The sequence below is a fragment of the Delphinapterus leucas genome, chromosome 7 (assembly GCF_059928025.1).
Source record: "Delphinapterus leucas isolate spDelLeu-1000000601 "Yukka" chromosome 7, BTC_Dleu_Yukka2, whole genome shotgun sequence".
Taxonomy (NCBI): Eukaryota; Metazoa; Chordata; class Mammalia; order Artiodactyla; family Monodontidae; genus Delphinapterus; species Delphinapterus leucas.
The window spans coordinates 3796273-3812308 of NC_143135.1; the positions used below are offsets into that span (position 1 = coordinate 3796273).

Here is a 16036-nt window from a genome sequence, read left to right on the forward strand (position 1 = left end):
CTCTCTGGCCGACCTGCTGTTGGGACAGGACCCTCCAAGCGCAAACCTCACCCTTCCCGATCTGCCCGGTTGGGATGCGCGACGGGATACGGCACCTCCCGACCGGTCCCGCCAAGCCTCGGGCCGCCGAGAACAGCGTCCTGGCTCCAACGGGGAGCCCTGGGCGCAGTCAGAACCTTGGGGTCCCCCACGCGCGCCCGCGCCCAGGGCCCTCCCCTCCGCCGTGCTCTTCAGCCCCCTTCATTATGCGCCGCCTTTAATGGGCGTTTGTCAGCGCGACTTCCTCGCAAGTTGTTTTCGCGGACATCAGTCACCGGCGGCGTTCCCATTGTGCCCTGGGATTGATGGGGGGCGGGAGGGGGTGACAGGGCCTGGGGCGGCCGCCTCGAGGCCTCGGTCTATAATTTTCGGAGGCATAATTGGTCTGAGGGAGGGGGCGGGGGAGGGGCGGGGAAGGGACCTTTCAGAGCCGGGAGGGCGCACGGCGGCGCGGGCCGCGCGGCGGAGCGGAGCCGCGGCTCGACGGCTGGCCGCGGGGGTCGAGTGTGCTCTGGCGGCGCCCGGCCCGAACCCCGCGCCCCGCCGGGCTCCCCAGCCGCCCGGCCTCCCGCCCCTCCCGCGCCTCCGCCTGGGGACCACGTCGGCCTTTTGTTGCCCAACCGTCTTTTCTTTCAGCTCTTTGCGCAGCAACGGAAATTTCACCCGATCCTGGGTGAAAATTAAAGGATCTCTCTTTCTCTCTCCCACCCGCCCCCGCCCCTCCTCTTCGCTCCCCTCCCCCCACCCCGCGGAGCCGGCTCCGAGCGCCTCGCCCCGGCTCCGCCGCCGTCCCTTCCATGGGCGCCGCGCTCTGCTGCAGCCGCCGCCGCCGCGGGGCGGGCGCGATGCCGCGATGGGCCTGATCTGGCTTCTGCTGCTCGGCCTGCTGGAGCCCGGCTGGCCGGCCGCGGGCCCCGGGGGGCGGCTGCGGCGCGATGCGGGCGGCCGCGGCGGGGTCTACGAGCACCTCGGCGGGGCGCCCCGGCGCCGCAAGCTCTACTGCGCCACCAAGTACCACCTCCAGCTTCACCCGAGCGGCCGCGTCAACGGCAGCCTAGAGAACAGCGCCTACAGTGAGTGTGCGGCCCCGCGGCGCCGCGCGGGGCATCCCCGGGGAGGATCGCAGGAGGGGTTGGTGCGCGAAGGGTGCCCAGGGACGCAGACCAGCCCTGCTGCCAGAGGGAGACCGCCGGGGTCCCCTGGCCTCCCTCAGCGTCCGGGAGAAGAGCGAGAGTGGAGCTGGGGTGGGGCGCGGGACACGTCCGAAGAGGGCTCGGGGCAGTGGCTGCCCGCTGTCGGGCCGGCTGGCCTGGCCCAGCCTGCCCCCAACCCCGCCCGTTCGTCCGAGGGGGTGCGAGGTGGGCCGTCCGGGGGCTCCCTGCTCGGCTGGGTTCGGAGGTCCTGCCAAGTTTGACCCTTTGGAGTTTTTCGGAGAAAAGGCCCTGGACAAGGCATTTCTCATCCTCTTTATTATTTTGACGATTTCTCCTCCTGCTGCCCGCCCCGGGGAGCCCCATCATCCCTTCCGCCCTCGCGGCCGCCCCGCGCCGCCTGTGCGCGGAGGACACTCGCGCGGACATAGCGGGGCTCTGGGGAGGCGGCCGCACGGATAGAGAATCGTGTCCCCAGACCGGAATCCCCAGCCTTCCCGCCTCTACCTTTGGCCGCAGAGAGACAGGCCGGGTGCGCGCCCCGGCCCCGGGTGGGGGGGCCACGGGTTGCGGCTTAGGAGCACGCAGGGGCGTCTGCCTGGGTCTGGGGGCGCAGATACACTTTCACCGCGCCCAGCAGCCAGGACCCGCGCCCGGACTGCGCTGGAGCCGAAGTCCCGCGAGGCTCCAAGGTTTGGTTCCTTCGGCCGGGGGACCCGGGCTCATGCTGAGCCCTCCTTGCAGGAGCGCGAGGCCGGGGTGACTCGAAGCAGCTCCGCTCGCTGGGGGGCTGGAGGCCCGAGGCAGGAACTCAGTGGGCAGCGTGGGAGTGTGGCCGGGGTCTCGGGGGTCCTCCGCTGCGACCCGCGCTCTGCGCCCTCCCCGGGCGCAGGAAGTGGTGCGGTGGATTCAAGGCGGCGGCCGGAAAACTCTACTTCCTCCAGGAAAGCCGCAGTCGTGCGAGGGCGTCTTCGGCAGACGCCTCCGGAGCCGCGCGGTGGGAGCCAAATGTTGCCAGGATGTCCCCGCGCTCAGGACGGGGTTACGGGAGCGCCTGCGCTCGCCTAGTAGCGATACCTCGTTTCTCTCCAAATCCAGCCTCCCCCTTGGAGTCGCAGAGCATCCAAATTCTTGAGGCATCCAGGACGGGCAGCCCATAGGCTGAGGGAGGAGGGCGCGCGCCTGCAGCCGCCCCTGTCCCGCATCCAGATGCGCGCTTCTCTGGTTTTCGGGCCGGCGCCGCGGAATCCGCGCAGCCTGCGTCCCGGGGACGCGAGAGGCCAGCATCCTGCACCCCCGTACGCTCCGCACAAGCCTCCGGCGGCCCGCGTCTGGGCCCTAGGATGGCTGACGTGTTCGGGGCCAGACGCACTGCCAGAGATGCGCCCCCTGGAGAGGGCACCGGCTGTTACCCCAGCCGCCCTTCCTCGGAGCCATTCTCGGGGGACAATGGCCCCACCTGGGGCTTCGTTGCAGGCCCCCGGAAAAAAGTGCTTTCGGGTCCAAAAGGGAGGCGTTGGGGGAGATTTCACCTTTCTTACATTCAGTGGAGAGCGGTGAGCGCAGGTGGCTTCCCTTTGTGAGCTCCGGGGTCTAATCCGGCCTCCTGCCAACATCCTGTAACCTGCATACAGGCCCGAGACAATGATCTCACGCCCACGTACATTGCCAGCGGGTTTGGGTGGCACCCAAAATGCACCAGTGGATTCCATTATCAACTCACCTCAGCAAGGGCCCAGCTCCCTCTCCGGGGCCTCTCCTAGCACCCAGTGCTGTCGTGAGCAGGGGAGTCCAGACCCCGCCATCTGCAGCAGGGCTTTGAATCCCAGTTCAAACACCTGTGCGCCATCTTGGGCAAGTCACACAGCCCCACGGTCTCGGCTTGCTTGTCTGGCCCATCGTGAAACTAGCTCACCGAGTAGCGGAGGGGCTCCAAGGGGCTCCATGTCCTGCAGAGAGTCAGCGTGGAGAAATACTAGTTTTATTATTTCCCTCCCAGGTTTGAATTCTTCTCCTGCACCTCCCACCCAGGCGTTTCTCCCTCCCCTGAACTTCCAAAGTCACCCCCTTTGGGCGTGTGCTGCCTTCACCTCTGCCTTCACCTCCCCCTCCCAGAGCTGGGCTTGGCTTTGGGCAGGGCCATCAGGGGCTCAGCCCTCACCTCTGGGCTCTGTGGGAGGTGGAGGGAGTGATGGGCCTTCCTGACTCTTCCCAGGTATCCTGGAGATAACAGCAGTGGAGGTGGGCGTTGTGGCCATCAAAGGGCTCTTCTCCGGGCGGTACTTGGCCATGAACAAGAAGGGACGGCTCTATGCTTCGGTGAGTCCAATTGTCCATGTGGGGCGGGTGGGCACAGATGGAGCAGCCATCTCCCTTGAGCATCACATCAGAGGACATAAGGGGACGTGGGCAGTAGAATGCTTTGTCCGGGGACATGCAGGACTGAGCTGGGACCGGAACCCCAGGTCCCGTGGCCCCTCGACCAATGCTCTTATGGCTGCTTCTGTTTAGAGGCAGCTCTTGGCTGGGGAGTAGACACATCCTGTGTTCTCCAGTGCTGTCCGGTTAGAAAATGTTCCTCCAGCCATTCTGCGGTCACCTTCAAGGTAGTTGAGAGTAGGGGAGAGATTGTCCCCCAAATTTCTACCAAGATAAATGGACTCTAGCTGGCCTTGGGATGAAGCAGGGATGTGCGTTGGGCAAAACTCTTCTGTGGGGCTTCCCTGGTGGCGCAGTGGTTGAGAGTCCGCCTGTCGATGCAGGGGACACGGGTTCGTGCCCCGGTCTGGGAAGATCCCACGTGCCGCGGAGTGGCTGGGCCCGTGAGCCATGGCCGCTGAGCCTGCGCGTCTGGAGGCTGTGCTCCGCAACGGGAGAGGCCACAACAGTGAGAGGCCCGCGTACAGCCAAAAAAAAAGCTCCTCCGTGGGCTCCCCCAGAGCTCTCCTGGGAGTGAGGAGGGGAAGAAGCAGGGCACAGCACAGCCAGGTCTTCCCAAGGGTGGAAAGGCAAGAGCTGTGAGTTCATAAAAGGGAACCAAGAAGAAGGGAGACAGGACCCAGGTCCCAGACACACAGTTTTGGAGCCCAGGCTATGCACCGCCTGCGTCTCTGCAACAAAAAGTGTCCTGTAACTCTGTGGGCATTGGCAGTGTCCCTCCCCCAAGAGCGGGGGATACATGGAGTAAAATCCATGTGCTGGGAAATTTGCTGCCTCCAACTCATCATCACCTGCAATCTGGCTGATACTCCCTGAGCAATGAGAGGTTTTCCATCCACACATCACCTGGACGACGCAGCCGAGGACCACCTCCCTGCAATTACCCTTCTCCATTCAGTCGCGTTTGCAGGGGAAACACACCAACATTTCCCAGCCCCTCTGAAGTCAGGCAAAGCGCGAGCAAGAATTGCAGGGGAATATCCTCCTTCACACAGATGATCTCATCACAGAGTTTTCACGGCTTTGCTAAAGGAAATGCGGAAGTTGGAATGTACCCATTTGTTTTCTCTGACCCCCGAGGCCCCTTGACAGAAGCTGTGTCTGAGAGGAGGGACCCTTGGATGCGCAGCCTTTTCTGTATGTCCTTCTAGGGTCTGCAAACACCAGTCATGGTTTATAAGGACATGCCCTTAGCCCGGGGTCTGGTCTGACTTTTCTTGAGGTGGACGGTGGCTCTCCAGACCCCTCCGGACCTGCGGCCCTGGTGGCAAGTGAGGAGAACTGACTTCCTCTTCCCTGAAATGGCCTCAGACCTCCCACAGTTGCTCCCATCCCTTATGGAGAGGGCCCACCTTGCTGGCCTGCGGTGCTCGTGCAGGTCTTACGGACCAGAGAGGGCCTTTGTTCATGCTGGGAAAGTTCACAGAGTGGGGCAGGTAGGGCTGAATCAGGAGGGAAACCTCAGGTCTCTGCCATCTCTTGCATGGAAGACCCAGGCCCAGGACTTTGGGGGACAGAACAAAGCACGCCCTGGGGGATCCCAGTGGGTCAGAATCTCCCTGTGGCTTCTATCCCTGAGAGCTGATAGCAGTGGCTTTGGAGATGGAGAAGAGGTTCTTGGGCCCACCCGGGAGAGCCAGGAGGTCTAGCTGGATGGGGTGGAACTTTTCAGAGCACCTGGCAGGGAAGGCCTCACCGCTTTGCAGATAACCTGGGAAGTGAGGCAGCCTGGGTGCCATCCCTGCCACCTGCGCCCCCGTCCCCATCCTGCCACCACCTTTGCCTGCTCCCACCGCCGTGCCTCTTGGCTGTCTGAGTTCCCTGGCCTTTGCCATTCCCGTGCTTCCCACCCTCCAGGCTTGCTCATGCATTCTGTGAGTCAGTGGCCCTTGCACCCTCGCAGCCCCCAATTCCAGCCCTGATCTCCCTTCTGAGTTATAGGTGGCCCTGAAATGTCCTGACAGCAGAGGACAGAGACCACCCTGGCAGAGGGTAGCACGCCCCAACAGACCGGCCACTCACTCAAGCCCAAGGTCAGCTAGGAGTCCTTCTGTCTCAGCCCCACGTTCAGTCCATCTCCAAGTCCTCGAATATACTTCCTGAATCTCTCTCTTCAATTTCTGCCTCCCTCTGCCTTATTCCTGTGGCCAGTGCCCTTATAACTCAGGCCCTCATCACCTCCCAGCTGGACCGTCCCAACTCCTGGGCTCCAGGGTCTCCCTCTTCCAGTCCACACTCCCTCCCTTCCCTCTCCTTCCACCCATCCATCCATCTATCTATCAACATCCATCCATCCCCCCACCCATCTATCAACATCCATCCACCCATCCATCCATCCACTTATGCTTCCATCCTTCCATCCATCCATCCATCTGGTATTCATTCCTTCATTCCTCACTGTCCTAGGCACTTACCATATGTCATACTCTATGCTAGGTACCTGCTCAGGGATCTTCCTAAAATGAAAATCCACTCATGTGATGGCCTCTGGGAACTCCCCATTACCCACAGATTATCACCCGGATTCCTCAGCTCAGCTCACGGAGGAACCACCCAGGGCACCTTCTGCCCCCACGTCCCACCATCACTGCACAGCTCGTGACCCCACTCCAGGCTCCGGACCCCTTGGCCCTCCAGGGCAAGCACTGCGGCCCGCCGCCCGCTGCCCACGCCTTTGCCTGTACTCTCACTGAGTACCTGCTGCCAAATGCCCACCAGAAAATGCCCTCCCCTCCAAGTGTCGCCCCACTGGGAAGGTATCTGGCCACTCTGTGCACCCCTGCCTGGTCCCCGCCTCCGCCCTGCCCTGGCGGGCTCTCCTGGACCAGCTCCAGGTGCTGGCGAGGCCGAGCTGGGAAAGCAGCACCCCCGGGGGGTGGAGTCTGACAGCAACAAATAGAATTTGAGCTGGTGGAGCCCAGGGCTGGGGGGACTCTGGGGGCGGCACGTGTGGAGCAGAGTCTGAGGCGGGACCGCAGGGACGGGACTGGCATTGGGAACTGTTGTCACGGTGAGTCTGTGATGCCTTTTTCCAGGTGATCTTAGACACCCCCCAACGCAGGAGCCCCTACAAGATGCAAGCAAATGCCCTGCCCCCGAGAACTCCTTCCATAGGACCTGAGCCCCTTGCCCTTTGAGGCTCACAGGACTGTACCCCTCTGGTGGCCCCCCAAGTGTCCCAGCAAAGAGCAAGCCCGCCAGGCCCCCTGGGCGATGGGCCTCAGCCCTGGAGGACGTACCTTCTCCAGGACAGAGTGGCCTGGGAGGAGAGTTGGTTCAGCCGCTGAGTTTTTCACGGAAACTCAATGCGGGGGGTGAAGGGGTGAAGGATAAGATGCTAATGCAGCATGCCTGGCATGGGGTGGGGCAGGTCTGCCCCGAGCCCACCCACCCCAGAGGGCAGGGGGTGGGCACAGGCCAGAAGGGCATCACACCCCTCTGTGATCTGGCACCACCCCTGGGCCTCAGTTTCCCCATCTGTAAAGTCTGGAAGTTGGTCTCGGGCAATGGAGTCCGTACTCAGACCCAAGGAGCTCTGGGCATCCACCGAGGGTCTGGAGAGCAGAGAGGAGAGGTTGGAGTTATGGGGGAGGCACCACCACCCAGCTTCAACCAAAGCTCTCCAGCCTTATCTCTGGGCTCCCGTGTCATCGGGAAGAGGTGTTCGGTGCTTAACATCTTGCTTCCTGAGGTCTTTTGGGGTCCCAAGCTGCCCGATGCGTGGATCTGGCCCCGAACAGCCTGTGACCCCTGAGAATGGGGCTGCAGGCCGCTGGGCCACCTGCACTCAGTAGCTGTTCCCCTCCCCCTCTGCAGATGGGCACAGGCCCCGAGGGTCTCCTGCCCCGCGGTCAGTCCCAGGAGGGAAGGCCAGTCTTTCTGCGCAGCTTTCCCTGCGCCCCCAGCCCTGCCCCTTGGCACAGCGCGGGGAGGGAAGCAGTTTGGGGGATGGCCCTTGGCATGCCTGTCCACCCACAGCTGAGCTGGCGTAAGGCATACCCGCCCATCCTCTAGCCCCTGACTGGAGAGACCCCACAGCCGCCTGCGGGGACACTGGTGAAAGCTCCTTACATTCTGGGTTTGCACCTTTGTCCCTCCAGACACCCGCCTCCAAGAGGGTAGGGACCCGCCTTCCCCACCCTGCCCCGGGCTGGCACAGACCCCTGCTAAGGGCATCCCTCCCTGCCCACATCCTCGTGGCCTCTGTGCCGCTGACCTTGGCCCCTGCCCGCCCCACAGGAGAGCTACAACGCCGAGTGTGAATTCGTGGAGCGCATCCATGAGCTGGGCTACAACACGTACGCCTCCCGGCTGTACCGCACGGTGCCCGGCGGGCGTGGGGCCCGGCGCCAGCCCAGCGCCGAGAGACTGTGGTACGTGTCTGTGAATGGCAAGGGCCGGCCCCGCAGGGGCTTCAAGACGCGCCGCACGCAGAAGTCCTCGCTGTTCCTGCCTCGGGTGCTGGACCACAAGGACCACGAGATGGTGAGGCTGCTCCAGGGTGCGGCCGGGCTCCGCCGCAGACAGTCCAGGCCTCCAGGCAGGGCCACCCAGCCCTGACGGCGGCGGCGACAGCGGAGGAGGCTGCGGTTCCGGGGAGGCCGAGCTTAGCCCCGGCCTGGGGAGCGGAGGCTTTGAGCATCCCTGCCCCACGGCTGGGCTCCGAGCTCAGGCCGCCTGGTTGGAGGGTGCGGACCAGCCGACGGACGCCTAGTGTCCACGGTCAAAGTTGACCCAGTGTGTGCAGGGATCTGTCTCCGACTCTTCTCTGCCCTGCCCCTGGCTACAGCAGAGCTGGCTGCTCTTTCCAGGGCCAACAGAACACGTTCTCAACCCTTCCTGCTTCTCTCAAACAAGGGTCACGTGGGAGCTAGGGGCCCCGCGTCGTGGCTCGGAGGGGGCCGCTTTAAACCGGGACACCTGTGGGTTTACGTCGGCCAGGAGGACACCAACCATCCACGTCCGACCGACTGAGGCATCTCCCTGCAGGGCAGCCGTGGGACAATGGGGGCGGGGGATGTGTGTGATCAAAACATTAAAGTATTTTATTCTACTTTGTTATTTAACAGATAATGATGCCGCCTGAGGAAACACACTTGCACATATTTGCTTATGACGATGGCAGAGTCCATGCCAAATCGATGTTTTCAGATGTAACGTTGTATTCTGAGAATCTGAGAGAGAGACGCATTTTAATCCCCTGGGTTGGAAAGGCAGGACTTTCTTGAAACTGATGGATGGTTTGTGTGGATGGAAAGAAGAAGCTAACGCGCATGTGTGCGCGTGAATTCCCCTGAGTGCTTGCGTGTGTGTGGATACGTTCCTGTGTGTGTGTGCGTGAGTGTATGCATGTATATGTGTGTTCCTGGTTGTGCATAGATGTGCACATGTGTGGAGAAAGAGAAAGAGAGAGATCTACTTTGTTTAGAAATCCCCAAAACTCCCTCTCTCCTGAAGCTGTGTGCCTCTCCGTGGACTTTTTTTTTTTTTTGCGGTACGCGGGCCTCTCACTATTGCGGCCTCTCCCGTTGCGGAGCACAGGCTCCGGACGCGCAGGCGCAGCGGCCATGGCTCACGGGCCCAGCCGCTCCGCGGCATGTGGGATCTTCCCGGACCGGGGCACGAACCCGTGTCCCCTGCATCGGCAGGCGGACTCTCAACTGCTGCGCCACCAGGGAAGCCCTGCGTGGACTATTTTGTGCACTTGGGCTGCAGGCCAGGTATGGCCATCCCCCATCTCCTTCATCCTCGCAACCTACCACCAGAGCCTTGAGCGGTCCTGCCTTTGCCTAAGAAGTCGAGGCTCAGAGAGGTGATGCGGTTTGCTGGAGGCCGCAGCCAGTAGGTGGCCCGACTAGCTGCCATCCCTACCGGCCCCCCAGTGCCTGCTTCCCCAACAGTGCTGGTGGCTGGGGGTCGCCTGGGGCAGGCCCAGGTGAGAGCCAAATGGCACGGACAGTGCATTCACTCTTCCTGGATCCTGCAAGGGGCAGCCCTCCCTGACGGCCGGGGCCCAGGTGAGGGGTATGGCCTGAGCCTGTGCCCACAGAGGACCGGCACTGCTCCCCCGCTGGGGTCACCCACACGAGCCAAACACACAGGAAGGCCGGCTCAGCACCGACACCTGTGCAACATGTGAAAATCCTGGCAAAGAGCTGCTGGGCATAAAGACAAGGACGCTGCCCCCCACCACAGCCCCCTCGGCAAGTCAGATTCCGAGGAATTGTCCCCCACCTCACCTGCAGGAATGAACATTCACAGGTACGATCACGAGCAGGAGTTCACGCTGGGCTGTCCCCCTTGAGTTTTGTGATTTATCTGGAATAAGATGCAGAAGGTGCTACCTTTGCTCCCATTTCGCAGATGAGGAAACTGAGGCTCAGCAGGTGAACTGGTCCCCGCGTGTCCTTAGGAGGATGCAGCGGCATCCAGCCCGGCACTCATTGCTACACCATTAACTGACAGGCCCTAAACAAGGCAGAGGGAGACATTTGGGATCTTGGTTAATATTGAAAACAAGTTAGACAAGAGAACGTGTGTTTTCCGTAGTTGACAGGCTGTGTTTGGGTCAGTCCGGAGCCCTCTGCAGGCCAAGCAGCTTCATTTCGGGTGTGGGTCAGGAGAGAGTTACATGTTGAATCACACCCCCGCAAAATTCATATGTTGAAGTCCTGCCTAGTACCTAACCAGTGCCTCAGAATGGGGTCTTATTTGGAAATAGGGTTGTTGCAGATGTAGCCAAGTTAGGATGAGGCCGTGCTAGAGCTGGGTGTGCCCTGCTCCGATATGACAGTGTCCCTGTAAGAAGGGAGATATGAGGGCAGACTTGAGCACAAGGTCAATGCCGTGTGAAGATGGGGGCAGACATTGGGGTTACGCTTCCACCACCGAGGAACGGGAAAGACCGCTGCAGATCACCAGAAGTTAGGGAACGGCCTGGACCAGATTCCCCACCACACAACACTCAGAAGGAGCGCACCCTGCCCACACCCAGATCTTGGACTTCCAGCCCCCAGAGCTGGGAGACAATAAATTTCTGTTTAAGCCGCCAGCTCTGTGGTGCTTTGTTACAGCCGCCTGAGCAAACTCATACAGGGGACAAAGGCCCAGCTGCCTAGCCGCTCAGGTGACCCCCCCCCAAAGGGAGAGGGACCCTGCTTTTATTGATTGAGGAGAAAGCAGGGCAGGCCCCCAAGCTTAACCTGCGGTGTCTGCCAAGCTGCCAACAGCAGGCCCATCTAACACGGGCTTTCGGGGGCCTTGGGGTGCTCAGGATGGGGCCTCGGAGGATTTCCAAAGAGGGGCCTTCACAAGTCGTCCCATCCCTTTCTGTTCTTGAATGCCAGACACTCCCCTGAAACCAGCTTTTTGTTTTTTAAGCAAAATGCAAATGAACCCCAAAGGGAAAAAGCATTATGTGTCAGTTTACAAGCACTTAAGTAAATGTAGTGGAACCCAGGCTCCGGCCCCCAAGTCATTAAGAACTGCTGCGTCCCTGGGACTTTGGGCAGACGGCCTTGTACCTGCGAGCACTTTGGCAGGTTGGGGGAGGGGGTCACCCGTGTGGCAATGCCACAGCTACACCCATCTCACGGAAGGGGACACTGGAGTGTGACTTGCCCGATGCTGGGAGGGAGCCTGAGGGCTGGCCAGGTGTGGTCCCCAAGGAGTAGGTGTCTACCAGCTGCCAGGGCCCAAGTCGGGTTCATGGGAAAGGTGGCTTTGCCTCTGCCCTGCTCCACTCTACCTCCCCTCCTGCCTCACCTGGCCCCCAGGAGGCCCCAGGGGCCCTGCCAGGGGAGACACTGCTTCCCCTGACCCGGGGAGCGAGGCCCACCCACCCCAGAGCCACCAGCCGCCTGGCTTCCCTCTGTCCGGTTGGCATGTTTGCAGGACTCCGAAGCTGGTAGGGGTCTCTCTGGGCGACACTCTGGCCGGGACGTCTTTGTGCATACCCAGCATTTTATCCCTCCTCCCATCTCCTTCCGCTGAGGAGGCCCCGGACCCTCCAAGCCCACCTGCTGGTCCTGTGTTGATCGCTGCCTTCTCTCCTTCATGAAACATCAAGTCCCCAAAGGGCCCTCATGGGGGAGGGGCTGGGGGCTGCATGCAGGAGGGGGTGGGAGCAGGCAAGATCCCCGGAAACGGAAATCAGGACGAGGGTGGAGCCCGGTGAGCCCAGCACCCTGGATTCTCCTGCTTATGCCTGGAGCGGCAGAGGCTGGAGACCAGGTCCCTGAGCTCCAAGATGTGATGCCACCTGAGCCAGGACAGGACGTCCCAGAGGCTCCAGGATCAACAACCTCACTCCCTCCCCCACACCTGCCCAGCCAAGGGGGAAAGAGCCGGGGCAGGGGGAGAGACTGGAGGGCATGGGGCAGGTCTGGGGTCATCAAGGGTCTCTGGGCCTTTGGGTCAGAACCTGCACAAGTGGGAACCTAAAATGGGGCAGGTGTTGTGGAAGACAGGACAGCAGCTCCTTGAAAAGTGCAGCACAGAATAAGCATGTGGTCCAGCAGCCCCACCTCTGGGTACAGAGGCTCAAATGGAGCAAAAGCAGGGCTCCGATGGGTATTTGCTCACCCTAGTGCATGGCAGGGTGAATCACAGGTGATCAAAAGGTGTCTGTCGAAGGATGAGTGAACGAGCACAATGTCATCCGTCTGTACAATGGAACATTACTCAGCCTTGAAGAAGATGGAAATTGACACAGGCCACAATGTGGATGAACCTGGAGGACGTTATGCTCAGCGAAAGAAGCCAGACACAAAGGGACAAATCCTTCATGATGCCATATACTGAAGTCCCTAGTGCAGTTAAATGCATAGACACAGGAAGTAGGATGGTGGGGGCCGGGGGCTGGGGGAGGGGGAGGGCGAGTTAGCGGTTCCTGGGGACAGAGTCTCGATCTGGGACGATGAAAAAGTACTGAAAACAAATAGTGATGATGGCGGCACAAGCTCGTGAATGTGCGCCACAAAACTGTATGCTTAAAAATGGGTAAAACGAAAAATAAACAAATAAATAAATAAAATAAAAGTGGGTAAAATGGCTCTTGGCCTTAGCGCCACCTTCTGAGAAACCTCCGCGCCATAAGAGTGAAGTGGGGGAGGAAGCGAATGCACAGGCTGAAGTGCAAACTAAAAAGATGAGGCAGAGGTCCAAGTAAACGTGTTCACCCGTGGAAGCCACAGGAGCAGAAACACGGGACGCCAGAGGCCAGGAACACTCATACAAATTGTTGGACGGCATGCCCACTGTCTAGAACTTGTCTCAATGGATCTAGAACATCGATGGCCATTCTGATCACCTCAGCCACCTTTGAGAGACCCACCTGGCTTGTATCAAAACGGTCCCTTTGGGTCCTTTGCCCTGAACCTGTGACATTCTGGACGAGTTCTGTTCTCAGCTGTGGCTGAATGTAAAATGCGGTGGATAAAACGGTAAAAGAACACCAGAAGTAGCTGCAGCACCTTGATTGCAGGACCCGTGGTACTGGCCTTACTGTCCTCTCCACCACAAGTCAGGAGGAGCATCAGAGGCATCCAATAAACAGTGCTGAATAAATTGGGAAAAAAAAGAATCTTTAGGTTGTGGCCAGTCGGTCACCCTGCCTGCACAGAGCTGATGGGAGAGGCAGCCACTGGCCTTGGGGGCTGTGTGCCACTCTGCTTGCCCAGGCCTTGTCCGCCCGCTGCCTGCGTGAAGCCAACAGACCAGGGACCCACTGCTGGCCCCTGAGCCCCGGCCCTGGATGGCCCTGTTGTCCCTCTCCGCCTGTAATGGGCAAGGCAGGACGGGCCCTGGGTAACCAAGCTTCAGCTGCTGGGAGCAGGCCTTTGAACCCCACGGCGGGTTCAAAGGGGGTTGAAGGACTCTGAAAGGTGAAGAAGCGGGTCTATAATTAGCGCCCACCCATTGGAGGGCGACCCTGCCTGGGCCACATTCCAGGGAGAGCCAGATATAGCCCTGGAGCTGACCCCCCAGCCCCTCTCAGCTGCAATAGCTGGAATGCCCGGGCGGCCACACTTGTGCCTGAACGCCCGGGTCGGGTGGCACGTCCATCCCTTGGAATGGGATTTGGGAGACGGGCTACTGAGTGGGAAGAGAGGCAGCACAGGTGTTGGGTTCAGACGCACCAATTCAAACACGGCCTTGGCCACTTCTGCTGTCTCATGATTGGCTGTGGGAGCCCAGGATCAGCTCTGTCTCCCCATTCCAGCCTCGATGTCCTCATCTGTCAAATGGGCTCCCACAGTGATCGTCCAGACCCACTGAGGAGACACAAATGGTGACTGGTCTCTAAAAATAGCTGCACAGCCATGAGCGGGTGGAGAAGGCCAGGCATTGAGCTTTCCAGCAAGATCTGGGAGACCCACCAAGAACAGAGTGAGCCTCCCCAAGATGCCTGCTATGCGGTGCTCTCCTCTGACGGGCTCAAAGGTGCGGAGTGAAGGGCAAGTTTCGTGGGGCAACACACAGTGAGTATTGATGGCAATGCGGGAATTCCTGGGAAACTCTATGCCTTGGGCAGGTTATTCATCCATTCATCCATCCATCCATCATCTCTCCAAACATCCATCCATCCATACATCCATACATACATTCGTCCATTCGCACATCCATCCATCCATTTATCTACCCATTCATCCATCCTTCTACCCAAACATCTCTCCATCCATCCACCATCCACCATCCACCCACTGAGCATATACCAGCCAAATGCCGGACCCTTTGCTGAGCAGGGCAGCTACACAGGTAAAACAGCCTAAGCTTGTCCATCGGGAGCTTGCAGCCTTATGGGGGACAGGGGCACCTCTCTAAAGGAGTGGGTTGGGAGCAGTGACCTGGAGAACTTCAGGAAAACTAGATCAGCTCCAGTCAGGACAATGGGACACCGTCGTTCAGGACCCCTTTCTCGAGAGCCAGTGCCTTGTGACCAACCAGCCACCAGCTAGATGATAACCTGACAACATCCCCATCCCCCTTGGGAGCCACCCTGGCACAGGGCAAGGTCAAGACTGGGCTGGGGGCATGGAGGTGGGAGATGGGGCAGGAGAACTGGCTTCATGGCGCGAGGGCTGTTTAGGACCTTAGGCCTTGGAGTTGGGCCAAACTGGGTCTCCATCGAGGCCCACCCAGTCTTGAAACCCCATTCATAGGCTGTGGAGCCGGGTAAGGTGCTCTACCCTGTCCAAGCCTCAGTCTCCTCCTCTGTGAAATGGGGACAATTAATGACACCAACGTCACAGGGCCGTCTTGAAGATTCAGTACAGCTTAGGAGTGGAGGCTGGTGCCTGACACACAGGTGGCAGGGCTCTTATGTCAGCTGTAATGTCACCACCTGGCTGTGGTGTGGGTCGGAGACCGTCGTGGTGAGTATGATTAAAATCTCCCCCTCACTGAGCACTGACTCAAGGCCAGCCCGGTCCAAGCAATTCACGTGTTCTCCAAACTCCCTCCATCTAATGACTCAGGTTGTCTGAAAACAACCCTAGGAGACAAGGGTTGTGTCTCCACCAGTCGGTGAGGAAACTGACACTCAGAGTGGATGCAGAACAAGGGCAAAATGGCAAGGCTGGCCAGACGGGACTTGGGGTTCCTGCCCAGACAGAAGGCTCCAGAGCCTGCCCCCCGGTTCTCAAGGAGGATGGGGCCATCCCTGGAGCCCCCGGGGAATGCTGGCTGAATACGCGAAGGAAAGGAGAGAGTCAGGGGAAACCTGCCCTACCCCTTTGATTCTTAGGTCTGGGTTCCTTTTTCTTTACAAGACATTCCTCCTTGACCTCCTGTCTCCATGAATCTTCCCATGCAAGCTCAAATTCCTGTCTCAGGAGAGCAGACTGAACCTCCAAGCATGCAGCAAGCATTAATGGTTTTTTCAAACGGGTCATCTCTTCACCAGGATGCTCTTCTAGCCCCTGCCTGCCTCCCACTTCCTCTGTTCTTTCTCCCTATCCTAACTCCAGACCCACTGCTGGTCTGTACCAGGCTCTTCCCCACCACAGGACCTTTGCACATGCTGCCATCTGGGAATATTCTTCTCTCCACTCTTCACCTCACTGGTTCCTTGATTTTCACTTCTCAGGGTGTCTCCTTCTCAGAGAGACCTTCTGTGACTATTCTACCCAAAATCGGGGTCCCCTTTTATTTTTTCTCACAGTGACTTGTTATTTTCGTTCATAGAACCAGACGCAATCTGTAAGTAATTGTATACTCACTGCTGGTCCCCCACCTATCCCTATCACCCAACTGAGGGGTGAGGCACTTGGCCTATTTATCCGCCAACACAGAGACAGTTACTCCCTGAACGTCTGGCCCACTCTCCTCAGACGAAGAAACCCAAGAGCTTGTGATAGGAAGCCCTGGGGTCCAAGTGCATAGGACAGTGAGGGCCAAGTGGATAT

General features: G+C 59.7%; 1 protein-coding gene across 1 annotated transcript; it reads left to right on the forward strand.

The window, feature by feature from the left end:
- The first annotated feature begins 892 nt into the window (after positions 1-892).
- On the forward strand, positions 893-8240 carry FGF3 (fibroblast growth factor 3). Its single transcript, XM_022591049.2, is given in 3 exon segments — positions 893-1112; positions 3406-3509; positions 7869-8240. Coding segments are annotated over 3 exon segments (696 nt in total).
- Positions 8241-16036: the final 7796 nt, after the last annotated feature.